Source organism: Lepidochelys kempii, chromosome 19 (genome assembly GCF_965140285.1).
Source record: "Lepidochelys kempii isolate rLepKem1 chromosome 19, rLepKem1.hap1, whole genome shotgun sequence".
NCBI classification, from domain to species: Eukaryota; Metazoa; Chordata; order Testudines; family Cheloniidae; genus Lepidochelys; species Lepidochelys kempii.
The window spans coordinates 18062919-18090159 of NC_136398.1; the positions used below are offsets into that span (position 1 = coordinate 18062919).

A 27241-nucleotide genomic window follows, 5' to 3' on the forward strand; every position below is an offset into this window, starting at 1 on the left:
GACCAGAAAAGTCCAATCCCCTCAGGAAAACCTCATTGCCTGGAGAACCAGGCCCTAGTCCCTGATTCCAGTGACAAGTCCTGTCGATTTGAACTGGGCCCAGAGTCAGGTTCTCAGACTGGTTTATCTTCCTGTTGCAGCCCTTGAGTGCTGAGGTAGATGAGACTGGCCATGCAATGGGAAGAAGAAAGGCAAAGATAGGGAAAATCCAAAACAAAAGGAATGGCAAAGGGCAGAGAAGTGTTGATTCCAGTATTTGGGACCTACTGCTGAAGATGATGGTGCACTTGAACTGAAGTTCTGCACCGCGGTATCGGGGGGGGGCTGCATGGGGTATATTTTAGCACCACATCCATCCAGCATAAAAAAAAAAAGGTGCTCACCCTTACTAACTAATCCAATATATTTGAGGCTGTGCAGGTGGAGAGAGTTACACTTAAATATTACACCCCACACTGACTTGGTCCTTTGTCCTGAAATCTGGAAAAAACATGGTCAGCTCTGAGGTATTTATTAGACATTTTATGACCAAACAGTTTAATTTCTCAATCACTAACAAACTATTAGAAAGGAAAATAATAATCACAGATAAGTGAGATCACAATACTAAAGAATTAGTCACTTTATAGGAAGTGTCTATTTCAATACATAGAACCTCACTACCAAAGATTACTATTACAGGACAGTTGTAATGGCACATACAAACCACTCCAGGAATTCTTACCAAAATCCCCCTCAATAAGGTGCAACCTTACAACGGAGATTTCTTAAAATGTGTATTTAAGAACAAAGCCTGGAGGGCTGCGAGTGTCAGGAGGACACAGTATTGAGAAGAGTTTTCATGCTGTTAGAATAGAGTTTTGAAGGCGTTTGAGAGTCAGATAACGTAAGGGTTAATCCTCCATCAGGCGAGACACAGACAGCTTTGCCCAAACTTTAATAAACTGAAGAGGGTTTAGGACATGACACAATACAATAAAGAAACAGTCTTCCTTTCTTCTAACTTGCTGAAGACCAAACTTTGTTTCTCACAGCGTGGCAAAAAGGCAGAACAAAAGGAATCACCCCATTTCACTCACCCCATCCTCATCTCTGGCAATTCTGAGAATATCACTAGTAGGCAGTGCACATTTAAGGACTAAGCCAAATAATACTGTAGGCAAGTTGCTAAGCCCAACTTCTAGGACAATGGCACTTTTTATTGCATTCAGGAAGATGGACATGACAAAGAGGCAAGGGAAAGTTTCCCTTTAAAGTGTTAATAAAATATAGCATCTTGAATGTTTCAATCCAAGGTGAATAGCAATGAAAGCTTTTAAAGGCAGCATCTGAAAACAGTTCATCGTGTTCTTTTCTATACCACCCCCTTGATGCAAGGAGTTAAGATTTCCCAGCCCAAGAAGCAGCACCAGAAAATGCTGGCATTAAAGGGCTAAAAGTTATGCCCCATTCACGCAAAGATGTGGTTTCCTGACACTGTGGCATTTTTACATGATCTCAAGTTAATTACATCCCTGCAGAGTGACATGTCACAGTTAGAATCAGAGTTGATCATGTTCATGAACAGATTAACTCTGCCAGATTTTCCTGGTCTAAGTTCATTGCTAGCACTGAAAGCACAAAAACCACCAGTGCCAAAGAGTTTTAAATAGTAGTTTTAAAAAGATAGGCTGCATAAAGCACAATAAACTGACATCCCACCTTTCCTAGCTCAGCTCAAGAGCTGAATGAAGAAAACCCCAAAATTTGACCTCCTGCAAAGAGTTCAACTGTATGACAACATGTGGTATTTGGAGAAAGCAGCCCAAATACCAAGTTTCTGAGACACAAACTCATGCTAGTATTACCGTGCATTAAGAAGCATGTGCAACTGGATTCTCCACGGTGAAACTAGAGCCTGTTCCAGCATCTAGCCTTCCTGACTTTGTTTTGATTCTCAGAGGTGGGGCAGAGCTGCAGAGAAGGCCCAGAGCTGCATGCACCATGGCAAATGCTCCTCAGGGAGTTATAAGGATCAACAGAGGAACATTCAACAAAAGACAGCAAAAATTCAGAAAATAAAAAGGGACAAGATTTTGTCAAAATTATAAACATAACTTAAAGCCCATAGCTGACAGCATTCAGGCTATTGCTGTAAGAAGTCTAGGAAGTCTAACGAAGACTCTGCTCCTCTTCTAGTGAAGATCCACCTGGACAAATAAAGGACAAGAGAAGGAATTATTGAAGACCAAGAGCACCAGATTTGAAGTGCAGAGTAGATTCCGCTCCGCCTTCAGTGGTGTGAGCGACAGTGCACTGCCCCTCCCACCCCATAGGAGTTCCACACCTACCTCACGAGGCTCTTCTGCCCCAGCACAGTGATGCCTGCTAGCTTATAGGGGCATTGAGACAATTTAAAAAAATGCAGTATCTACCCCTTTGAAAGAAAGCCGGTTATATACGACAGCATTAAAGTAAACTAGAAAACAAACACCGCAGAGCTGAAGAATAAAATCAGGGTACCTGTTCCCTTGGGCTAAGCAGGGTCACATCTTATCCCAAGAAGCAAAATCCTGCTTCCTTGGGCCAGTTATTAAAGCAAAAATGACAACTGAGTTAAACCCAGATTTATGTGCTAATGACCCCACTAACCAGGCTGTGGGGGAAATCAGCACAGAAATAAGTACAACAGCTTCTGGGAAGTCTTTGAATTTCCATTGATGATCTCCTAGAATGTGGCATCACAAGCACCAGATGTCTCCATACGATGCACTGTATCTGTAATATCATAGGCTTTCTGAGATACTTTCAGTGACTCAAGGTACCAAGAAAACTTTATGGAGGGAGAAGTTTTTAAAGAGTATTTCTGTTCCAAGTGCAAACCACCATCTTTTTAGGGAGACCTACGCACAATAGTCTAGTAATTTTCTGACACTCATTGCAGTTCCTTTGAAATGATCGCTACTAGGAGGAAAATAACTCTCCCAATCCTATGGCTTTAGCAACAAAAATCCTCCCTCACTCTTGCAAATACGACATGTACGTACACAAATTCTGCTTAATTTATTAGAAAAATACCAAGTACGCCTACAGGATAGGCAGAAAGTCACAGCTGGGAGCAATGGAGAAACTAACAACATCACGTTCAGACACCAACTCCAAGAAGAAAAAGGGACTTCACAAAACCAGTTACAACAATTTTGTTTTCCTGCAGAAGCTTGAATTTTAGGACTTTTTAATGAGAAAAAAAACTGAGGTTTTAGTATTGACAATAAACCTAATTTTCCACAGGTGCTCAGCCTCTGCAGCTCCTATCTGAGTGGCGAGAGCTCAGCACCTCTGAAATTCTGGTTCATTGTTTTGACATGGGAACCTGTAGTCAGAACAGCTGAAAGAGTGATAAGGACACCTAATCTGCCTTTACATAAGAGGCAAACAGGCAGATGAGCCTATAGGTAAATACACGTGATCACAGCCTAAGCAGGCTAATTATAGGGGTTTTTCCCCCTCCTTTTGAATTGTTTCTATACCACGTTTCTAAGGTAAAGGTTTCCTCATCAAAACAACAGCAGCTTTTTAAATCCTCAGCTTTTCTCTCTACTTGGTGTAATGTTTCAGATAATGGTTCTACAGAATTAAGTCTAGTAATTGACTGAGTCTCTCATTTCAAGAGTGCATAGTACATTTATTATTTAAAGAAAAAAAAACTCCCATAAAAAGTACCTTTTTGTACTTTCTTAGCAAAATGGGCAGGCAGCAAAGGGGATCAGAACCAGCGACAGCGTTCCCAGACACAAAAATACCATGCATCACTCAGAATGCAGCTGGCATATATGCACAGTGCAAGCTGACTCACATCTTGCCAGTCTTTTTCAGACTGATTTGAAGAATTCAGATGTCAGGAGGGAAGGAAAGAAAAGATAAAGGAGGAAAGAGACAGACATCATGTTTTAACATTACCGGGAATTAGTCATGATTTACTGATGGGAACTTCAGTTCTGTGATCTCAGAGTCAGGCGAGCTGCTGCCACTTCTGTCGCTGTAGGTGTCCCTGTAGAAGTCAGACAGCTTTAGGAAAGGGAAGCTCTAGCAGAGATTATACCACAGGACTAGCCAGGCAGCCTAGTTCAACTGCACTTGTTGTTTACAGTGAGCACAGACCCTTTAGAGATCAGGCTGCACATCATGGCTGAGTGGGAGCTGGCTGTAGGTGTAGCAGGTTGGGGGTTCTAGACGACACTCTGCTGCTCTTGTCTTTAAAGGCAGGGATCATTCCCCACAATGGTTTTTCTTGCTTAATTTTGTGGAACAGCCATCAGTGGCCTTGCTGGCCTCCAGGCGCCTCCACAGCTTTTCCCCAGGCACTACACAACCAGAACACCAGGGACCTTGGCCTTTATTTACTTCTGAACAGAGTTTTTGGAAACCTGAAACCCTGCATGAAAGGTTAAGAATTTCTCCCAAGAGAGAAGTACAAAACCCAGTAGGACATGTCAAACAAAGCATGTTAAGACTAAAGTCTGCAGTCTCTATGGGAATGAGGCTAAATCACAATGACCTGGTTTAAAATTTAGGGGTCTGTGCATTTCAAAAGCTATTTAATGTCTTCATAAAGGCAAGCACAGCCCCAGTGACATGTCAGGTAAGCTAGCCAGAACCTTTAGTATGACCCATTCTACTGCAACCGTTCCAGGGCAGAGGTCCTGCTGCCTTTAATCTGGAGAGAGAGCTACTTCATAGGAGCTTTGATAACTCAGGAATGAGAAGAGCTGTAAGACAGGCACCTTATGCCTAGAACACATCCTAAGCATGGAAGCACATTGTATGTTGGTGCAATGAAATACAGACTCATCACCAAGCGGTGAAGTGTTTAATCGGCAATAGATTATAACAACCCCAAATGTTCCAAGTTACCTCTTCCCTCCTGACAGCAAAGCGACCAGCAGCGCCCGATCTCAGCACAGCCGTTCCCAGCAGCACGTTTAGAGAAGGGAAATTTAAGGCCTTGTCTACACTACGGGGGGAGATTGATCTAAGTTACGCAACTTCAGCTATGTGAATAACATAGCTGAAGTCAGTGTACTTAGATCTACTTACTGCGGGGGCCACACTACGTTACGTTGACTGGAGACGCTCTCCAGTCGACTCCACTTGCACTTCTTGTTCAGCTGGAGTTCAGGAGTCGATGCGAGAGCGGTCTGTGGTTGATTTAGCAGGTCTTCACTAGACCCGCTAAATCGACCACTGATGTTGTAGACAAGCCCTAAGATAAGTCGTCTCAATATTCTCAAGGTCTAGATATTTCACATTTATATTCTCTTGGTCTTCTGTATTTTGGTTTTGTGCCCGCCTAGCTCAGAGATTCAAATGAGCAGGGTTGGAGTACAAATGCCAGCCATTTCCAGGTACTATTATACCAACTGCTGTATGCAGGATGCTTGCAACTCCACCCAAGAGTTTCAACGCTTTTCTCGTTGTAGTAAATTATTGGGTCCACTTGTGAAGGACACAGCTTTTCCTGATACAGTCACTTGTTCAAGATGCTTTCTACTGTGCTTTGCTCAGTTACCAAGCTGTCTCTGCTGCCTGCTGTGCTCTACACGCATCATTTTCCCGTGTGTCCAAAGGACATGACTGCTTCATCTTTTAACTTCTTCCAGCATGTCAATCCCTCTGCAACCCAGGCCAACAAAAAGTGAGAAAGGAATCTACTCTTACTTTGGATCCAGCAAGAGGACAATACAGAGAACAGTGTGGAGATTATCTAGGTGCGCCATCTAGGCCAACAGTGATCATGTTGTGCCTGGTAATTGTTTGAATGTTCATGGAGGGTGGGGAGGATGCCAGCAGCCGTCCTTACTTTATGCAAGGGCCAGGCCCAACCACAATGCCTGAGAACACCCCGGCATACCTGTTCCCCAAGGAAAGGTACAACATGCATACCCCTTGTTCTTTGCAAGGGTCTGATCCCCCTTAAAGGTAAAACCTTCCCACGATTCTGTGTTGGGCAGAATAACTCCACAATGCCCCATTTGGTCAGAGTCTTCAAGGCACAGTCTAGCCCAAGATGAAAGAGATGAAAGAAGGGAAGCTGAAAGTACGCACTCAATGTTTTTGTGCCAGACATGCTGGGATCCCCATCTCTGTCAGATCTTGGAGTCCCCAGCACAAGTGTTAGAGAGTCAGCCATGGTTCACTGGAGAGCTCTGTACTATAGGAAGTCAGGCACTGAACTAGGATACTGATTCAAACCTACCTGGGTGAGAGCCTGCAGCCCTTCTGTAGATAATGAGTGAGCCGCCCTGCGGAGGCCAGCAGGAGGCCAAAGTATGGGGGAGATGGCTTTATGGGTCTGGATAGGAACTCTGGGTGATACTGAACACCAACAAAAAATGGATGCTCTAAGAGAAGAGAGAAAAGCACGGAGTGTGTTAGGTTAATTCTGAATAATGAGTCTCTGAGATCACCACCGAGCAGCCACATCTTATGTTGGAAGGCCCTGCTGGATAACCTCCTCACACCTCACAGCTGGCATCTGCTGCTGACAGACCAGCTAGAGCAGGGGTTCTCAAACTTTTCCCTTCCGAGGCTCCCCAAACATGCCATAAAAATTCCACAGCCCACCCAGGCCACAACAGGTTTTCAGTAGATTAAAAGCCAGGACCGGTGTTAGGGAGGAGCAAACAGAATAACTGCCCAGGTTCCCACGCCACAGGGGGTCCCACAAAGGTAAGTTGCTCAGGCTTCAGCTTCAGCCCAGGGCGGAAAGGCTCAGACTTCATCTTCAGTCCCAGACAGCAGGGCTTGGGATTCAGCTTCCTGTCCTGGGCCCCCATGAGTCTAACGCTGGCCCTGCTCTCTGATTTATTTGGGCGGACCCCCTGAAACCTGTTCTTGGCCCCCAAGCCCCTGGTTGAGAACCACTGGTCTAGAGAACATCATTAGGATCTGAGCTGCACAGCCAAGCTAACAAACTCAGGACCTCCGAGTTCCAACCCTGGCTTTGGTTCCTTCTGTGCTCTGGGAGGTCACCTCCCTGCTCTGTCCTTTGTATTTCTCTGTCCTCCGACTCCTAACAGTCATTACTATTTTGCATTTCAATAGCTCTGTTCGGGGAACAGACTTGAGATATTGAGATCTTACCCTGATCCCATAGAGAAGCTGCCATGTCAGACAAAAAACTCTCTCCTTGACAGACACACCAACTCCCAGCACAGCTGCTCAAGTGCTCACCTTCCAACTCAACCACTTCCATTCGCTCTCCTTCCACATCCTGGCCTACGAATTTCAGGCCCTGCTCTTCAAAGAAGCATTTCAGTTCTGGATTCACCTGAGGAAAAGCAGCAAAATACACACGATCTCTCAGGCTCTTCAGTGAGAAAGCTTACAAAGAGCCCAGAATACACCAACTAATACCTCAAATCTGTGTCTGTGTCTCTCTTCCAGGAAGTCATGATCTCCATACAATTTTCCTGCCCAGAAAGAGAGGACCTTTTACCTTCTTAATTACATCCAAAATCATGGTAAACTCCACTTGATGTTCCTACTTCTCTTTAACCAATTAATTTATAACCCCAGCCTACTTTTCCCACCATCTTCCCCGTGTTAGCCACAAATCATACAATCTGCACTGCAGCATTACAACTGAGCATTAGCTCCTAGGCATCCTGCCACGCAGTGGAATTTACAGACCTGAATTAAGAAAAGGAGAACTTGTGGCACCTTAGAGACTAACAAATTTATTTGAGCATAAGCTTTCGTGAGCTACAGCTCACTTCATCGGATGCATCCGGTGAAGTGAGCTGTAGCTCACGAAAGCTTATGCTCAAATAAATTGGTTAGTCTCTAAGGTGCCACAAGTTCTCCTTTTCTTTTTGCGGATACAGACTAACACGGCCGCTACTCTGAGACCTGAATTAGGTACCTAACTCTGGGGAGCCTAGGCACCTACGAAAGGGATTCACAGAGACCAGCAAGCTGAACAGAGCTACCTAAATCAGCCAACAGGAAATGCTGAGGAGCAGGGTCTAAACCCCACCCTCGGAGGTAGTCAACCACCTGTCTCCATTCAGACTTTACAGCTGGGAACACTCTTTTGGAGTCAGACACTTGGCCAGGCACAGGTCAGACCCCCTCCCCCTTACTGCCAATAGCTGAGGGATTAGCACACTCACCTGTGATCTGGGAGACCTGTTTGCAAATCCCCACTCTACCAGTTTTGGAGCAAGGACTTGAGCCCAGGTCTCTCACATTTCAGGTGAGTGTCCTAGCCACCAGGCTATTTGGTGTGAGTCTCTCTCAATCTTCCCTGCTGAAGTTGTTCCATTCTGTATAAATCATTAAATATGCATTGGGCCTGACAGAGGTGGTGAGAAACTGACTCTGTAGTCTGGTGTTTGGAGCACTCCCCAGGGACATGGGAGAGTCAGGTTCCAGTCCCTGCTCCAAATCAGGAAGAGTGGGAATTTAAACCTGGGTCTTCCACATCCTGGGTGAGCCACTGGGCTATTTGGGTATTATGGGACAGAGACATGTGTCCCCCGCCCCATGGGTGTTCTGAGCATGCCTACTGAATCAGGTCCCACAGGCGAAATAGGCGAGGAGTGCTTTGCCTGAGAATGGGGGTAGGGCTCAGGTATGAGCTAAGGCCCCGACCAGCAGAAACTTCGGCATCTATGGAATTCAGGCATCTACAGCCTAAGACAGCAGTGGAGTAGCTCAGTGGCACCTGAAGTGACCGTTATGGCTTAAGGACCTTTGTGGATCTAACCCAGAGTGACTGGTTTCCACCAGAACCTACTTCTTCCAAAGACAGGGGGGCTGATGTTTCACTGCCACCACAGAAAGTCTACGGAATGCCTAGCAGACAACAGTCTGAGCCATTTTTTTTTTTTAAAAGCATTAAACAATCTGACTAACTTTCTAAATCTCACTTCTGTCCCACGTGACACTGTTGTCTCATGAATCACTTCGGACACTAGAGAAGATAGAGTAAAAAAATCCCATACTCATGATCGAGTTCTTGGTTTGGAAGAGGGTTCTCCTTTTGCCAAGCCTCATGGTCCCACCCATTTGCCCAGGGTTATGTTCTGGCATGTCTATGACCTAGAGGAGATTATTAAAACAGTGAACTGTGACTGAAACAGGAAGAAAAAACCCCCAAACAGGATTCAAATGCAAACAACGTAAGAAATAGAAACAACTAAATCTGTCTTAAGCAGCCACTCCAGTGGCCCAGCACAATCAGACATTTAATTGAGGTGTTCTTTTAATTAAGATGCAGAATTGTATTTGGTAGGTTTGGCGATATTTTGGGGCAGTCTCAATATAGGAGATAGTCTCATAATGGTGGCATCTATACAGATCCCAGTGTAATCACGGTAACAGGATTCCAACTGCAGGGCTCTACCTGCAAAATCAGAATCATCATCAGCATGTGGTGGCTAGACTTATAAACTTGATATTTTAAACATACTCCTTTCCAAAGTCTGAGAAAAAGGAGCACTGTAAATTATTGTAGCTGAGGTCACAAACTATCCCAATACTGTGGGTTGTTGACTGGCTTACCTAGCTGAGATTTTTATGGACTTGCAGCCCTAGTTCTGCGTGGACAGAGACTCAATTGGCTCAAGAAGAAAATGCTTAAGAAGTTAATGTTTAGGTAGGTTAATATTTGGCACTGTCACCACTAACTTTCTCTGTTTGGTCATATCCATCATTCCACTATAAATTTTGTTGATTGCTCTGTAAAAGTCATTAATGCTGAAAACTGCCCTTTAAACTCTCAGGAGTACGTTCTTTGTTTTATAAAAATGCGTAGATGGAAAAAACCCTCTGTGTCTGTACATTCTACAGCATATGATCCCGCTGCCAAAAAGATGACAGATTGATTTAAGGTAAACCGAACTAGGACATTTACTTCCAAAATAAAAGTGCCCATACACAGACTTGCATGAAGATATCAAGAGATGTAAATTCCAATTTCAGATATTTCAGTACAAGTTTGTTTAGCTGTATCTACGCACAGAGAACACTTCTAGCTTTGAAGGGGGGGTCAGAACAAGCCACACTTGAATCATACCATACTCACCACTGGATGAGTAGTTTTGGGGTCAAATTCTGTAGAATTGGCATCTGTAAAATGACATTCTTAGATTAGAAGCAAGAAGTCACACACTGAACATGAGCTCATGAAAGCTTATGCTCAAATAAATTTATTAGTCTCTAAGGTGCCACAAGTACTCCTTTTCTTTTTGTGGATACAGACTAACATGGGAGCAACTCTGAAACGAGTAAGATAGAAATGAATCCCACTCCCATACTCATGTGAGCAGTACCAACTTATGCAGGGATCACTTGTGAGAGCAGAATCTGTCCCATACACCAAACAAGCCCAGATGTATTTATTAGCCTTCTTAGATAAGTACTTCTGAGTTTAGATAGAAGCTGCCATCTTCCTGAGGACAGCATCATCATTTGTGACAAAGGCAATGTGCGAGACCATTATGAAATTCTGTAAACCAGTTTCCAATTTGCTTTAAACATTAGAAAAAATGACTTATTTTCTGGAAATTAAATCTTTTGTTTCACATTTTAATTCTAACTAGCAAGCAGACTTGAAACTGGATTACAGTATTTTATAGTATATTTATATCTCCTACCTTGCTAACTTTCAGCTTGATGGACTGAGCAAAGTGGGTACAGTTTTCCTTTAAAACTGGTTCTTGGAGACAGATTTTTCCCCAAAAGCCATCTGCTACCCACAAAGAATGGGGAGTAGCTACAGCCATCATCCCAATCAATCCATTAATAACCTGAACTCAAAGTTAGTTATCACTGCAATTACCTTGCCAGCCGAGAACACTGCGTGCAAACTCCACAACCGCGAGCTGCATCCCCAAGCAAACTCCTGTAGAAAGAGCAGAGAGTATGAAAACGACATTGGGTAGTGAGCTGGGATGGTCTCCAAGAGCATGCAGTAATGCAAAGCTCTGCACTTTGGCACCTGCATAGACATCTACAACACAAAGAAACATACTTTATTTATAGAGGAAGGATGTCTTGTGGCTACGGCACTGACTAGGATCCATTCCCTGCTCTGTTTCAGACTACCTGTGAGACTTTGGACAAGTCAGTTGATCTCTGGGCCTCAGCTGCCCATCTGTAAAATGGGGATATTTCCTCTGTCACACTACTTGTCCATATGGTCTAATTCAATTTTAAGTAAGAGTCTCTGCCCAAAAGAGTTGAATATAAAGCCCAACACAATGGGGTCCCCATCTCATTTGTGCCCTATGTGCTATCTTAATACAGATATTAACAACTTCTTGATAGACACTGGCAGCAGTCATTGATATGCCAGGGCTGCACTGGAGAGTAAGGTATCTTCCCTTAGTACATGGAATCAGAACACAGTGGTTTAAAAAATATTTATATATATTCACACACAGTGTCGCACAACTGTGAATCAAGAACAATGCTTAGTACTGTATGTGTCTCTCTTATCTTTTCTCATTACATGCATGCATTCTGAGAATTAAAATTATGGGGGAAAATGAGTACAATCAACCACATCCAGAAGAAACTCAAGTTTCCTTGAGAATATTAAAAAACATTTTAAATGCTGCTTTGGTGTTCTGTTAGTTTTAAGTGTTAGTCATTAGCTATAGAATAATATACCACCCACCTGCATCAAGAGAACACTATGGGGTTAAGAAAGCATTAGCACGTAACAGTCTAAAGCAAGAGCTTGATTCATCCACAGTAGAGATGTCTCTGATCAGAGGGCTAGAGTGGGATTAAGATTTTGGATGTACACCTGTAGCTCCTTGCTTCCCCCCTCCCTCCATCATTACTTCATACTGTCAGATACGTTTTATTTCTCACCTAACAAGGGCTTTTTTTGTTTTCTTGCCCAGGAAATAGCTTGAATTTTCCCTTCTGTTCCTCGAACGCCAAACCCACCTGGAACCAGGACTCCACTGTACAAGGGAAGGGGGAAGGAAAAAAAAAAAAAATCCAGCTATGTGAGACTTGCAGTTTTCTATACCCTCCAAACAAGTATTGCAGCTCTTCTGCTTTAAGACCTTGGAGTTACAAGACCTGACCAATTCATTTTACTACCAAGATTTCTTTGAATATAACTGCATGCACAGTAGTGAAAAGCCTAAAGGTGCTTATAAATGGCAAGGAATATCTGTACTAAAATAATCTGATGAATGGGATTAAATGACAAGATTGCCTATGACAGCAGGGGACTGAACCTGCTGCAATTGCAAAAACACAAGGATTCTGCAGGTGATTCTTTGTATTACTGACCAATGGCAAGAAGTGGATATCTGCTTCCCTAAATAACCGATCACTAGTTATGACCCACCACTGCTCATTTGGCTCACTCCACCCCTTCCCTGCAACCTAGTCTCTCCCTTCCTCCTCCAACATCCCTCTTTCCTACAAAAAATTATAATCCCACATTTGTACCCTCCTCTTTCTCCCAGCTTTGGCCATCCCCTCAATCCTCACCCTTCCCCATCCCACTTTTCCCCCAGTGGCCCTTCCCATGCCTCACACTGCCCCCCACCCTTTCTCCTTCTCTTCCTCAAAACTAGCCAGTTGTACACATAGCTAGTCTGTGTAATCACATTGCTATTGCTGGCCCTCCCTCCCCGATTTGGTTGTTACAATTACGCAAAATTATATTGTAAACTCTGCAGGACAGGGGCTTTCTCAGTGCATAGCACAATGTGGGGAGGGTCCCTGAGTACAACTGTGTACAATCATTTAGAAAATGTCAGCAAAACGAAGGGAAGTCAGATCCTCTTTGAGGAAAGGCCTAAGGTTATGAACTGCTTACTCAGCACTACAGAGCTTCTGCCAGGCCTCATGGTATCGCACTGGTTCTTCTTGTAGAGTAGCTGGTTCCAAGTCTGCAGAATCAATATACTAGGAAGAAATCCAGGAATAATCACAGTGAGAGAGACTGGCACAAGACCCCCAGATACCAAACCCTGCTGTTTAGTTTTCATTGAATCTAGATATATTAGACTCCCTCCCTGCCAACACAGGCTTGTTTCTTATCGTACATTTACTAGTGGCTTGCTTGGTCTGATTTTCCACCTGCTAGGCAAGATAGCTTCTTGTTCATAATCACTACAGTCTTTAATTACATGTGCGGACACCAGGCTTTCTGGAGGTCCTCTACCTCACTGAGCAGTTTGGATGGTGACTGATAAGGCCTGAGTGGTAAGTAAGGCTGAGGTCCACAGGTTTTAGATTGCATGCAGCGTATAAGCCACACTTACAATAATGAGGATAAAAAATTCAAACAGTCTCCTTAACTGTGCATGTTCAAGTTGCACACTGAATGTGGCAGGCGTCCAGGAGAACAATTAGACTGCATTATGATGGCACATATGAAAAAGAGTTACAGTTCTGCAGGCACTCTTATCCTTAGCATCTCCTGACTTTGGAGAGTTTCACTTTTCTCTTCTCTCTTAAATAGCTCTTTAAGCCCTTGTGAAACACCTATATGCAGGGGTCCCCTGTGCCCATAATGACAGACTACCGTGACAAGCAAATCCTATCAATAATCAGGGAAGGCAAATGATGGAAGGCAGCCCAGCCTTTGTACAATGCTACAATAAATTAAGTGCCAGTGCACAAGATATACGTCACTAGTCCGATTACAAAGAGTGCTGCCACACACCTCTTGGGTGCCACTTCATATTTAGAGAGAACATGGTTTAAAGAAACTTTTCTTTAAAGTTTCAGATGAAAGATGGCAGACATTTCAGTACTCCAAGAATGTTCACGAAGTTCAAATATGTTCCAAGAGGCTTACAGAGAATCAGTTTCCAGCTGGTGTCAAGATCACAGTGGAATAGTAGGACAGAGTACCATGAAGCTTGACAGTGCCACCAAATTAAGTTAGACTACCCTACAAAGAATTGGTTATAGTAATGGCTAGAGGAAGTTCAAAATGAACGCTGGCCTTCCCAACACTACTCGGGTCAACACTGAACACCTAAAAAAACCAGACAGTGCACATGTATTATATAGGTTTCAGAGTAGCAGCCGTATTATATAGATCCTCTGTTCTGAAAGTGGGAGGTTGGTTTGCTATTGAGTTGTATGCATGTAACAGATGTTTGGATGCTGTAATCCAAGGGAAATGAGTTATAATATTCCTGGCTGCTGAATCATTCTGAAAACTGTGAGGTGTATCCTAGATGTGTGCAAAAAACTGTAAGCAAGAACAATCTGGTTGAGATACAAATACCACTCCAGCTAGGAAGGGGGAAAAAAAAGAGAATACCTTTATGTCAAGTTTGTGATTGATGGCCAGTGCAGAGTGTTCCAAAGCTTTAATGACAGAAGCATAGGAATCTGAGAACTTGGTGTATTTGCCAACAAGTGCAATGGAGCAGGTCTCTAGCAAACGGTCATATCTAGAAACACAAAACCAAAATACAGGGCTTGTTCATTGTTAATAGGAATTGATGGGTACTGTGCGCTTTTCAAAATCTGGCCTAATGGGAGCTGGCCGCTTGAAAGACTGGCTGCTGACCCCTTTTACAAGTCTGGCCTTTGAACAGTTGTTACTCTGAATGAATGACAGTAATCTGGGGACTTTCCTTTATCAAATAATGGAAGAAAAATTCTGCTAAGTAGCCACAGAGAAGAATAATGGTATGGGAGAACAAATAATTTCTTACCTTTATTTCCAGTTATCTTTTGGTCAGTTTTAGGTTTGTTTTGCTTTGTTTTTGATGAGCTTAGTTGTACTAGGTCCAAAATAGGTATCAAATTTATTAAATAAAAGTCAGAGGAAAGCACAGTCAATTTTGTTTATCTTGCACAGTATTGTCCTCTGTGCATTCCACTCAGTCCACTCTGATGGCTGAGGGAAAAGAAAGACTTCTAAATCCCACAGGAATGCAGATTTCCACAGCCTGGCAGTGCAAGATGTTACATTCTTGTTTGCAGGATCTGGAAAGCCACAGGACTCTCTGGGCCTGATCCTGAGCATTCACATTCATACTGAAGTCAATGAAAGTTGCAGGTACTCGGCACTTCTGAAATGGGGTCTCTTACTGAGGTTCCAAAATATGCCTATAATCAGGGCTTTGGAGCGGAGCCCAGAGCTGGAGCGCAGAGCAGCTCCGGAGCAGTGAAGCTGCACATTTTTGCCTGGAGCTGGAGCAGAGCCGGAGTACAGCTCCAAAGCCCTGCCTATAAGTGCCTAACTTCAGGCACCCTGCTTTGAAAATACTGACCCAAGTTACTATAAACTTGGAGAGCACAACTCTTGTCAATCTGAATTCCTCCAATCATTCCGTTCAGGTCAGATGCCTTTTTGTTTCGCCTTTAACAGCAGCACCCATAAATAGTAAAGAGAACATTGAAAGGCAGCCCAACTTTGGTACAATGCTGCAATAAACTGTCAGTGCACTAAACATACATCACTAGTCACATTATACATTGTGGTGTTATGGGTATTACTTTGCTTTGCCTTTGTAAGCATATTTACATTGTACAGTCATATTTAATTTAGTTTTCACCATCCATGTGATTAGAACATATTAGAATTCTAGAGTACTAGAATACTTAAGGAGCTGAAGAGATCTCTGAGCCATTAACAATTATCTTTGAGAACCCAAGGACGACAGGAGAGATCCTAGAGGACTGGAAAAGGGAAAATATAGTACCTATCTATGAAAATGGGAACACGGACAACCCAAGGAATTATAGACTGTCAGTTTAAATTCGGTACCCAGAAAGATAATGGAGCAAATAATCAAATGAACAATTTGAAACCACCTAGAAGACAATAAGGTGATAACTGTCAACATGAATTTGTCAAGAATAAAACATTACATGCAGTTCTTTGACAGGGTAGCAAGCCATTTGGACAGGGAGAAGCAGTAGATGTGATATATCTTGAATTTAAGGCTTTTAGTATTCTTTCACACGGCTTTTTCATAAGCAAACTAGGGAAATATAGTCTAGATGAAATTATTATAAGGTTGGTGCACCACTGTTGGAAAGCCATATTCAGAGAGTAGTTATCAATGGTTTACAGTCAAGCTGATAGGGAACATGGAGGTGGATCCAAAAAGGATCTGTCCTGGGTCCAGTTCTATTTAATACCTTCATCAGTGATTTAGATAATGGCATAGAGAGTGTACTTATAAAGTCTGCAGATGATACCAAGCTGGGTGGGGACTGCAAGTGCTTTGGAGGATAGGATTAGAATTCGATACTGACAAACTAGAGAAATGGTCTGAAATAAATCGGATGAAATTCAATGTAGACAAATGTAAAGTATTCCACTTAGGAAGGAATAATCAACTGCACAACTACAAATTGCGAAATGACTGCCTAGGAAGGAGTTATAAAGAAAACGATCTGGGGGTTATAGTGGATCCCAAACTAAATATGAGTCAACAATGTAACACTGTTGCAAAAAAAAAAAGAAAAAAAGAAAACATCATTCTGGGATGTATTAGCAGGAGTGTTGTAAGCAACACCCAAGAAGTAATTTTTCCGCTCTACTCAGCATTGATATGGTCTCAACTGAAGCACGGTGTCCACTTCTGGGCACCACACTTTGGGAATGATATGGACAAATTAGAAAAAGTTCAGAGGAGAACAACAAAAATGACTAAAGGTCTAGAAAACACGACCTACAAAGAAATATTGAAAAAACTGGGTTTGTTTAGTCTGGAGAAGAGAAGACTGAGGGGGAACATGATAACAGTCTTCAAGTACTTCAAAAGACTGTTATAAAGAGGAGGGCGAAAAATTGTTCTCCTTATCCAGTGAGGACAGGACAACAAGCAAGAGGCTTAATTGCAGCAAGAGAGCTTTAAGTTAGGAAAAAACTTCCTAACTGTCAGGGTAGTTAAGGACTAGAATAGATTACCTAGGGAGGTTGTGGAGTCTCTGTCACTGGAGGTTTTTAAGAACAAGTTAGAGAAACACCTGCCAGTTTGATTTAGATAATACTTAGCCCTGCCTCAGTGCAGGGGACTGGAATAGATGACCTCTCGAGGTTCCTTCCAGTCCTACATTTTTAGGATTACCCTCAACCACCGTATCAGAAGTTGCTAAATCTTAAATACACCAGTGAAAATTTGAGTTAGTTTAGCTGTTTTTCTCCACTAGCTTTGCAAAGTAGTTCTGCAAGGTCACTCATTTCTCACCCAGACACATGCAAAACGAATTGTATCAGTGACCTCTATTAGCTACAGCGGAGCAGGGAGGAGTCTGTAGGGTAAAGGTAAATCAAGGTTTGTTCATTTAGAAGTTTCTGAAACTTACCATTTTCTTATACCTAGGGCCCTACCAAATTCACAGCCAAGAAAAACGAGTCATGGACCATAAAATCTGGTCTCCCACTATGAAGTCTGGTCTTGTGTCTGCTTTTATCCTATACTATATAGATTTCACAGGGTAGACAAGTGTTTCTCAAACTGGGGGTCCTGACCCAAAAGGGAGTTGCAGGGGGTCACAAGGTTATTTTGCGGGGGGAGGGGGATCGCAGTTTTGCCACCCTTACTTCTGCACTGCCTTCAGATCTGGGTGTCTGGAGAGCGGCAGCTGTTGGCCGGGCACTCAGCTCTGAAGGCAGTGCCCTACCAGCAGCAGCACAGACGTAAGGGTGGCAATCCCATACCATGCCATCCTGACTTCTGCGCTGCTGCTGGCTCCAGCTCTGAAGGCTGCCCACTATCAGCCGCACAGAAGTAAGGGTAGAAGGACCCCAACCTCCTCTACAATGACCTTGCAAACTCCCCAACCCCATTAACTCCTTTATGGGTCAGGACCCCTAAAATCACAACACCATGAAATTTCAGATATAAATAGCTGAAATAATGAAATTTTGTGAAATTGACCAAAATGGACGTGAATTTGGTAGGGCCCTACTTATACCCCATGGAACATACAATGTTGAAAGCTTCAGTACATGCTTGAATGTTGACTAAATCCTGACTTCACTATTTCCCTAATGGTGGGGTGTTCGTTACCCTGCTGTCCACGGGGGTACTAATATGTGCCAGGGAGTCCAAGACAGAAGACACATCAAGAGACAGCTGCTTTGCTGGGTTGGAAGTGAAATAAAGAAAGAATGATATTGTTGTTGAAATGCCTCCAATGACTCCTAAACATACATCAATAATTTCTAGTACAGCTGGCCTGTTCAGAATAAAAAGGAAAAAATCCTAAAGCACACATTCCTGTTCCCCTTTACATTATTTTAAGCATGTTTTGAAGTAGTACCAGGTTACAGGCAGAGGATGCAGTTCTAAGGAACTCAGTAAATAAACTGCCCAACAGTATCTTAGTTCTCCCTGTTGTTGTTGTTGTTGAATAGTTAACTATCTAAAAATAAAATGCATTGTTGTGAAAACAGATAGAGTTTTGGGGGAATTTGAAACACAGGCCTTCTGGGGAACCATTCCCTAGCTGACCACTGAAAGCCAGGGCACAATCCAATTCCAAACTATTCCCGATGGTGGAGCCCACCTGTCAGCCATCTCTTTCCACTTCATGAGCATCCTCCTGGGCTGCTTCTCTATGGGAAGGTCAAGCCTGCGGCGGAAGTAATCAACAACTCCCTGCTCCTCCAGTAATAGAGGAACCCGGTAGATGGAAGAGACATCATGAACACAAATGACCTGTTCATAAAAAGTGAGGGTCATTAAAACATATCCATATGTACCTACAAATGATCCTAGCAGAACATCAGACAGCTGGACACTACTACTTCCTTCTGCCTCCAGAAGACAACTGTGTGATCATTTAACACACATTTACTCAAAATGAACAAAAATTGATTTTGAATTCAAACAGCTTATAAGAACATTCTTCCCAAATGAATGGTCTAGCCAGAGAAGCTAATATTTGCCTATGGCTCCTCACAAAAAGTGCCGCTAATGGAATGAAGTAGGAAAGAGCAAATCCAGCTCCCACTTGAATGCACAGGGAAGCAGAAATCTCAAAACTGTCGTAAGGTAAGATCTACTATTTAAAATAATAAATGCAGCTATAAGCCAGTTTCCAGTGACTAAGCGTGCACTTTACAGAACACCCAGCACAACTTGGCTGTCCTCATCCTTGGCTGTTTCAGTAGAGAGACCACTGACTGAATGGGCCATAGAGGTTGAACTCCAAACCCTCCCATGCTCCCTGTTTATTTTGCCCAATTGCAGCTGGTCTTGAACTGATATTACAAGCTCTTTGGGGTAGGGACTCTCTTATTTTAGGATTGTGCAGTGCCCGGTACAATTGAGCCATTTTCTGACAGGTGCCTCTAGGTACTACTGTAATATAAACCCGTAATAACTGATCTCTCCAGACCAAGACTGAGGCATGTATGCAGGGCATAGAGAAGCTTGTACTGTTAAGAGAATTTGACAACTTCCATCACCACTAAATTTACAAAAATGTTTTTAAAAAATAGTTAATTTAAGACTCGCCAAACCATTCTGTAAGGCTGAGAAGGGGGATTATTTCAATATCTCTAGTCCATTCAACTCTTCATGTTCCTGATGAAGGGATTAGACTTGTGATACTTATCCACTGGGAATAAGACTGTACTTGAAATCTCACAAAACATTCCAATCCAACTTTGAAAGTCCTGCTTCCTCCTGGATTCAAATGGAAGCTGCATTCAGTTCTCCACAGAAAGAATTAAATAGCAATTTCTCCTTATATGGTAAAAAGCATTTAGCATTAAAGTGTGATTATGGTTCAAATGAAGAGTATGTAAAAAAATGGTACCCACTTAGTCAGTTTACTGAAAATTCAATACTTTTTACTTCTAGCTGCAGGGCAGATAGATTTTATTCTAGTTTACACAGCAACAGAATTTTGAGCCAATATCCAACTGCAAAACTGGGGACAATGCATGAACCAGTAAGACTCAGCTTGACTTTACAGTGCTAGAATTTAGAAAACTATTTTTAAAATGAGCAAGCTTAGTCTGGAATAATTAAGAGACAAATATGGTGCCCCACAAGGATTTCATGAAAGTGATACTTTAAGGTGTTATCCCTTTTAGTCTACAAAACACTTATTGTAGTAATTTTATCTTTTGTTCATACCCAATGATTTATCTACTGACAAATAACGATTGCCTATCATTTAACAATGAGTTTCTTGTACATGAAAGACATCACATTCTGGAGTGAAAAATAAATGTGTTGCAAATAGCACTACATTTTCCTGGATAATCTCTTCTTGTGTAATCTGTCCCTAATGTGAACATGCAGATATGAGCAATGCCCAAGTATGACCATTAGATAGCATATTTTATACAAGGAGTAATGTGCAAAACACAACGACAAATCCCATTACTCAAGGTAGTGCTAATACTTTTTGAGTTCTAAACACTGGTTTTAGAAGCCAGTCTTTCCTAAATGCAGAAGGAATTTAGAAGGTTAACAGGTCTCAAGACTAGCCACTGGGAAATAAGAGAAATCTGTGCAATCTGATTTAACAATTGTAAGAGGTTTATTGTACCTCATGTACTTCTGCCTATTCAGCCAGGTATCAGGCTTACATATATTTGTCAATTCCACTCTGTGTGAGAGAGACACGTATTTAAGAACTGGAGATAAGAAACATGTAGATGTATTTTTAATGTATAGCTAACACAGAGGAGCTCTAGGCACCAAATAAAATGTTGCTCTCAGCATCTGACAAATGGCAGAAATACTGGTTACAGGGAAAGGGAGCAAGAACAGCAGTTTTTACCTGTTCTGGTTCTACATGACAGAACATAGAGATCTTCTCTTTTACTGAGGTGTCCAGCGGAGTGGAGCATCTGCACACAATCTAGCAAAGAAAGCAGCAATATCAAAGCTGTGAAGCAGAACAGCAACACTCGGGCATTAATCTGACCAGTCGCTAAAAACAGTTTCTATGCCAAGTTCCTATCATGGATTATTTGTCAATATAGTTTATTACTTCTGTACCACCACTGGTATAAAACAGCATCCTGTCATCCCAAGTCCAGTTTAGATCAGGAAAGGTTGCTGAAGGATGCCAGCCCCACACTTTCCAAATGAATGCGATACAGCAAAACTTACCAAGTCTGGTGAAAGACCAAGTCCTCTGAGTTCACGAACACTATTCTGGGTGGGTTTAGTTTTCTGCTCTCCTGTAGAACTTGGCTAGTAGTCAAAGAAGACCAAAATACATTATTGAACTAATGTCTAGATGTGCATATGAGGAGTGCAATAGTCATTCAAGCCCTCATATTAAGTTTTAATTATGGGTCAGGAACCCTGAATTTATGATAGTCTTTCCCCCATTTCACTGCCAGAGGGACTGCAGGGTATTGGGGAAGGGAGAGGGAAAACATGAAGACTTTAGCGGGATAGAAGGTCAAGGTACCTGTCGAGTGCGTGCTCCCTGTAAGTGAATAACGTTTTATTCTTTGAGAGAAGGGGGCCTGAATTAGTTGTTCCCCACCCCCAGGAACTAGCAAACTAGTTGGCCTGCTGTACCCCATCTACATCCAATAGTGCTGGATAATCACATCAGATAGATGTTTCTGCTAAAATGATCACCAGTGAAATATACAGTGGTATTGTAGCGGTGTTATTCCCAGGATATGAGAGAGACATGGTGGGGGAGGTCATATTTTTTACTGGACCAAATTTTGTTGGGGAGAGAGACAAGCTTTTGAAGTTCTCTGTCAGATCATCATGAATTAAAGAACACTCAAATCTGAGAGTCTACACAAGGTTACAGTGTCAATTAAACCTCTTACTGAGGGAGACAGTTTAATCAAATTTAAAATGCACGTTACATCAGAACTATTCAACTTTGTAACTAAAACCACTCAAAAAACAAACAAACAAAAAAAAAACTTTAGGGACTGCCTAAAAGAATATCCTGGAAATGACTATTTTAAAGTTTGAAAAGTTATCTGATTTATTTTATAGATTGTGTTATCTCAGACTTACAAGACGACACATGTAAAGAGAGGCTGTTAAAAGGGTACCAATAAGAAACGCAGAACCCAATTCTCTTTTCTATAGTACCTTGTGTAATCTGTACCAGCACAAATTGGGTGAAAATGGTATCTACTCTGATTGATAGCATTTTACAATCACTTTACAGATGTGTAAACGGCTGCTCAACATGCAGGGAAATGGGACACTAGGCTCCCAGAGTGCCCTCAGTTATAACAAACAGAAATAAATATTCCAAAATTGTGCAACAAATATATAAAAGAAATACAGAAGTTTACATTTGCTGAAATTCCCAACTATTTACTAGGCACACAACAGTATACTTTGGGAGGATATAGGTACTGCAGGCTAGCTGTGAACAGCTATGTCTCTACATGGTCTGAATTATTTTCTTGTGTGCACACTTATGCTTTGCATTAAAAACACACAGTACACAGATTTCTTTCTGTGTGTGTGTGTGTTTATAAAATAAACCCTAATTATACAAGAAATCCCTAGCCATCACAGCTTTCCACGGACTTACCTGGGGAACTAGACTGACATGAATATTACAGAAGTTCTCTCTTTTGGCTTTGAACTGGAACTGGCGGAAAGCCTCGATGAAGGGCATACTTTCTATATCTCCCACTGTTCCACCAAGCTAAATGAAAGAAAACCATTTAGAATAGCACCAAACTTCTCGTAACTGATCCTACCCAGTATCTTTCCGGTCTCTTCACATGATTTAAGAGGAAAAAAAAAAATGGGAAACTAGCCTATTGTACAGCCATTATCATTGTCACTGTGCGGAATCTCTGAAGAAATAGCAGCAGGATTTTTGCTGGACATATGGTGTCCTTTAATGAGATGCTGGGTATTGGATGATGTGTTCCATGGCATTTTTCTGTTCCTCTCAGACAGCTGTACATGGCCAGATGCAGCGTAAGCAAAGCTGGCCAAGAGAGGGTCCTCTTGCAACTTGCAACTCTTCCTTCTATCCAACCGCTATTTTAACTCCTTAACGCCCTCTTCTTATGACAGTTTTGATTGCAGAAGAAAAGCAGCTTCCCACAAGGCCAATGTTGCTCTAAGAATTGATATGCAAGGACATTTGGTTCACATGCCTTACTACCCTGGAGTCCAGGCATATTAACTCTGTGCTGAAACTGAGCTCCAATGCCCTAGGCAACAAGAAACCCAAAGTACCACCAAAAAAAAGAACAGGACGACTTGTGGCACCTTAGAGACTAACAAATTTATTTGAGCATAAGCTTTATAAAAATTAGTCAGTCTCTTAGGTGCCCCAAGTACTCCTGTTCTTTTTGCGGATACAGACTAAAACAGCTGCTACTCTGAAAAAAAGTACCACCACTTCACCCTGCTAGAACACCATGCTGACATGCACACAAAATGGGGTTTGTTCTTTTTGAATTGTCCCAATCAATAGAATGAAAAATTGTTTAACAAAAAAACCATTCTCTATAAGGTTTAACTGCCAGTGCACAGTTCCATTTACTCTGCATGGCAATCAAGACTAAGGAAGGAAATGCTACAAACCTCAATCACACACACTTGGGGTTCAATGCCATCTTCATCCACAGGAATTCGTGCCTGCCTCATTACCCACTCCTGGATAGCATCTGTGATGTGGGGGACAACTAGAAGAGAAATAGGGACAAAGGTTAAAACCATAATCTCCATAAATTGGAGTCTAAAACTCATTGTGTAGCAAGTTGAGATTAACTGGCCATTACTTCTCATTCACATCTAATGTTATGTCTTTTTAATCAAAGCATTCCTTTTAATAAGTGGTAATTCCTAGTCATGACCTTTCAGATGAGGAGATGTAGTCCCACTCCACATCTCGGACAACTGTAAGTGATGTTTTTCAGTTGGAAGCCTCCAATATGAACTGTATTATATGTAGAGCCTGGAGAGTTTTGTTATTTTAAAATGGTCTGTGAAAGGAGTTTTATGCAAGCAGACAAAGATGACCTTTTAAAAAAAGGGGGGGGAGGGAGGGGGCAAAAAGACTAACTCAATCCACAGAGAATGCAGCTTCCAACCTGAAATCACAAGAGCAGGAAGGCAACTTTAAATGTTACTAGACTGTGTCCTGTAGTATTATTTAATGAGTTATAAAAAAGCAGTGGCCCACCTTAAATCAGCCACAAGATGTACATGATCCACAGGATACTGGTCTGAAAAGGAGATTATTTGTATGCAGTGTAGTTGAAGCCATAATGGTCCCAGGATATTAGATTACTGACACTTTGGGTTTGTTTACACTAGAAAGTTGTCCTGCTTTAACTACAGTGATACAGTTAAAGCAACACCACTAATGTGGGCAGTTCTATCAGTATAAAAAAGGGGTTTCAGTTTGGTATAGCTATTTCTATATGGGAGCATACCAATACTATGCTGGTGTAAGGCACCTCTATACCAATATAACTGCACCCACACTAGGACTTCTACCAGTATAACGATGTTGGTTAAAATGTAACACCGCTGACTGATATAGGTATTGTAGTACAACTTGCAAGTGTAGACCAGTCCAAAGAATTATTCAATGTCCTCTTTGTAACTCAAATGAGATAAGAGATGTAGAAATACCCAAGATAGAGACAGATTTAGGTTTATATCTACAAGAGGTAAAGCAAAGCATTGCATCACCTTGGACAGTTTTGCCCAGGTAATCTCCCTTCCTCTCCTTGTTGATGACATATTGATAGATTTTCCCAGTGGTCAGATTATTGTCCTTGGTGAGACGGATATCAAGGAAGCGTTCATAATTACCCAAATCCAGGTCTACCTCCCCTCCATCATCCAGCACAAACACCTCTCCTGCAGCAAATGGTAAGATGCAAAAACATCAGCGTCAGCTAGACAAAGTGCATGCAAGCAAGCTGTTTTTCTGAGACAAGTGAAAGAGTTCAGCGTAAGAAGACAAATTCTTGATAAAAAGAAAAAGGAGTACTTGTGGGACCTTAGAGATTGGTTAGTCTCTAAGGTGCCACAAGTACTCCTTTTCTTTTTGCGAATAACAGCCGTGTTAGTCTGCACTCTGAAACCTTCTTGATAAAATTGTATAAAATAAACTATTAAATACTTTTAAAAGAATAGCTAATAAGAATAAAACCCTCATAGATCAGAAAGTGGAATAGGATTAACATGTTAAAGAATAAATCACTGCACAGCCTGTGTATAAATGACAAGAGTCTGAGCTTATTTATGATGACATAAAACTGAAGTAAAGCTCTTGAGATCAGACTTTCACTGAAATGTATTTTAACCCCAGTTCAATAAATCTGAAAGGAAATATTTACATGTCCAGCATAGTCATTTATTATGGAAATTATTAGTATCAATATTTGTTCTAGGTGAATCTACACATTACAAAGGCTTTAAAGAAAATATAGAAAAGGATTCCCTTCATAGGCAAACAATCTTCAGTACACCTTTCTAAGGATGTTTGTTTAAAGATCACAAAATCCTCACCAATGTTGTCTTATCCACTTTCTCCAGCTATTCATCTCTCTTTTCCCTCTCACTCAAAAACAGTTTTTTATTTCCTTCTTATGCAGATAAAAAGGTTCAGCCCCCCACTAGGCAACTAGTCAGGTCCTACAACTGCAACAAAAAGGAGCCAACTGACAGTATACAACTTTCACCTGAAATCACTGATGGGCTTGTCACTGATGCCTAGGAATTAGCCTTTGCTAATTTCAAACCTTCGTCCTGGAGAAGGTGTAAGAGTGTACAGAATAAGTTGTTTATATCAAAATATTTCCCCACTCCCCACAAAAGCCTTAGGACTATACAAAAATTAAATTAGAGGAATTTTATGAATGCGGAGTTCAGCTTACCATGCTCATACGGAGAGAAGGTTCCTGCATCAATATTAATATATGGGTCAATTTTAATGGAAGTGACATGTAACCCACATGATTTCAGGATCGTCCCAATGCTGCTTGCAATGATCCCTTTTCCAATCCCTGAGATGACACCACCTGTGACTAGAATGTATTTCATTTGTCTAAGGACCTAGAAAAGAAAATATTCTTTGTTAGACAGCAAGATCTGTCAATTTAAGTGGACAAAAACAAATGGCCAAACCGAAGTAAGAATGTTCTCTGAAAAATATCTGTGGAACAATAAGAGAAGTATAGGAAGACTGAACATATTCACAGAGCAGAGATTTTAGAGCAAGTATTCACAAACAGAAGAAAAGGAGGACTTGTGGCACCTTAGAGACTAACCAATTTATTAGAGCATAAGCTTTCGTGAGATGAGATGAAGAAGAGATGCACAGATGTCTACTGGACTAGCAATAAACCACGTACAGTCCTTTTCTAACGGTATGCTTCACTACCAGGTGCTGTGTGTCATGGAAGTCTTGCTGCTCCAGTTGAGTGAAGTCCCCCCCCATTCGACAGGAGCAGAGTGAAAGAGCATCAGAGTCCATATTCAAATGGCTGAGGAAACCGGGACTGAGCCTGGCAGCCGGGGGTCGCAGGGCTCAGGCTAGCGCGCCTAATCTTGCTGTGTAGATACTGCAGCCGGGGCTGGAACACAGGCTCTTATGCCTGGGAGGAGTAAGTGGGTGAGGGGCAGAGCCCAGGGAGCTGCAATGTCAAAGCACCGGCCCCACAGCTATGTCTAGCCCACTGGCACAAGCCCTGCCGCACCGCCCTGGGCTGAACCCATTGTGCTCGGCGCTGTACAGTGACCCCCGGCGGCTGCCAATCCAGAGACCCAGGCACTCTGCTGGGGGGAGGAGGGGGCTAGCACCCAGGGCCTGGTGGGGGGCGCCACGGCCACGGGGGCAGCGAGACACCCCGCCCCTCCCCCCAGCCGCTCACCCTCCTTAGGGCGGGCCCGGCCTTAGCCCCGCCCCCAGCTAGGCCGCGGCCCGCCCTTCCCCGGCCCGGGGCTGCCAGCGCCTGAGGGCTCCCCCCGCGGCCGGCGGGCCCTCCCGGCCCTCGCGTGGGGCCGCACCCCGCCGGCCCGACCCCCACAGCGGCTGCCCGGCCCCGCCCGCGCCCCCCCCGGCCCAGCCGCCCGCGCGCGCGCTTTCCCACCCCGCTGCTGCCATGGCTCCGTTCACCCCCCTCGCCCCACGGCCCCATCCTGCCCCTCGCGCTCACCGCGCCCGCTGGGCCCGGCGGCGGCGCGAGGCAGGTGAGCGCGCGGTCCCGAGCCGGCTCGGAAGTGAAGTGAGCGCATGAGGCCGGCGCGCTGGCAGCGCACGCGCGGCGCTGAGAAGACGCGCCTGCGCAGTGAGCAACACGGGCGGA

At 42.9% G+C, this 27241-nt stretch overlaps 1 protein-coding gene across 3 annotated transcripts; it reads right to left on the reverse strand.

The window, feature by feature from the left end:
- Positions 1-920: 920 nt before the first annotated feature.
- Positions 921-27241, reverse strand: CTPS1 (CTP synthase 1). 3 transcript variants are annotated; one of them, XM_073318096.2, is made up of 19 exons: positions 27092-27241; positions 25811-25988; positions 24618-24788; positions 23502-23602; positions 22489-22605; positions 21075-21158; positions 20740-20820; positions 18508-18659; positions 14294-14426; positions 12833-12921; positions 11866-11960; positions 10826-10888; positions 10070-10113; positions 8988-9084; positions 7396-7451; positions 7213-7309; positions 6236-6380; positions 3940-4030; positions 921-2189 (listed from the first exon to the last, which is right to left on the reverse strand). In XM_073318096.2, the coding sequence occupies exons 2-18, from the start codon at positions 25974-25976 to the stop codon at positions 3946-3948; spliced, it is 1776 nt and encodes a 591-aa protein (XP_073174197.2). In that variant the 5' UTR covers positions 25977-25988; positions 27092-27241; the 3' UTR covers positions 921-2189; positions 3940-3945. The 3 variants fall into 3 exon arrangements, with proteins under 3 accessions (XP_073174197.2, XP_073174196.2, XP_078705521.1); XM_073318095.2 differs by lacking the exon at positions 27092-27241 and adding an exon at positions 26204-26754; XM_078849395.1 differs by lacking the exon at positions 24618-24788 and having other exon boundaries at positions 27092-27174.

Coding starts and splice junctions, on each gene's coding strand:
- CTPS1 (XM_073318096.2), bottom strand. CDS start 25,976: ATGAAATACATTCTAGTCACAGGTGGTGTCATCTCAGGGATTGGAAAA. Junction 24,789..25,810: donor CTTCTCTCCGTATGAGCATG/GTAAGCTGAACT, acceptor CATTTGCTGCAG/GAGAGGTGTTTGTGCTGGAT. Junction 9,085..10,069: donor CCAAAACTACTCATCCAGTG/GTGAGTATGGTA, acceptor AATCTCCTCTAG/GTCATAGACATGCCAGAACA.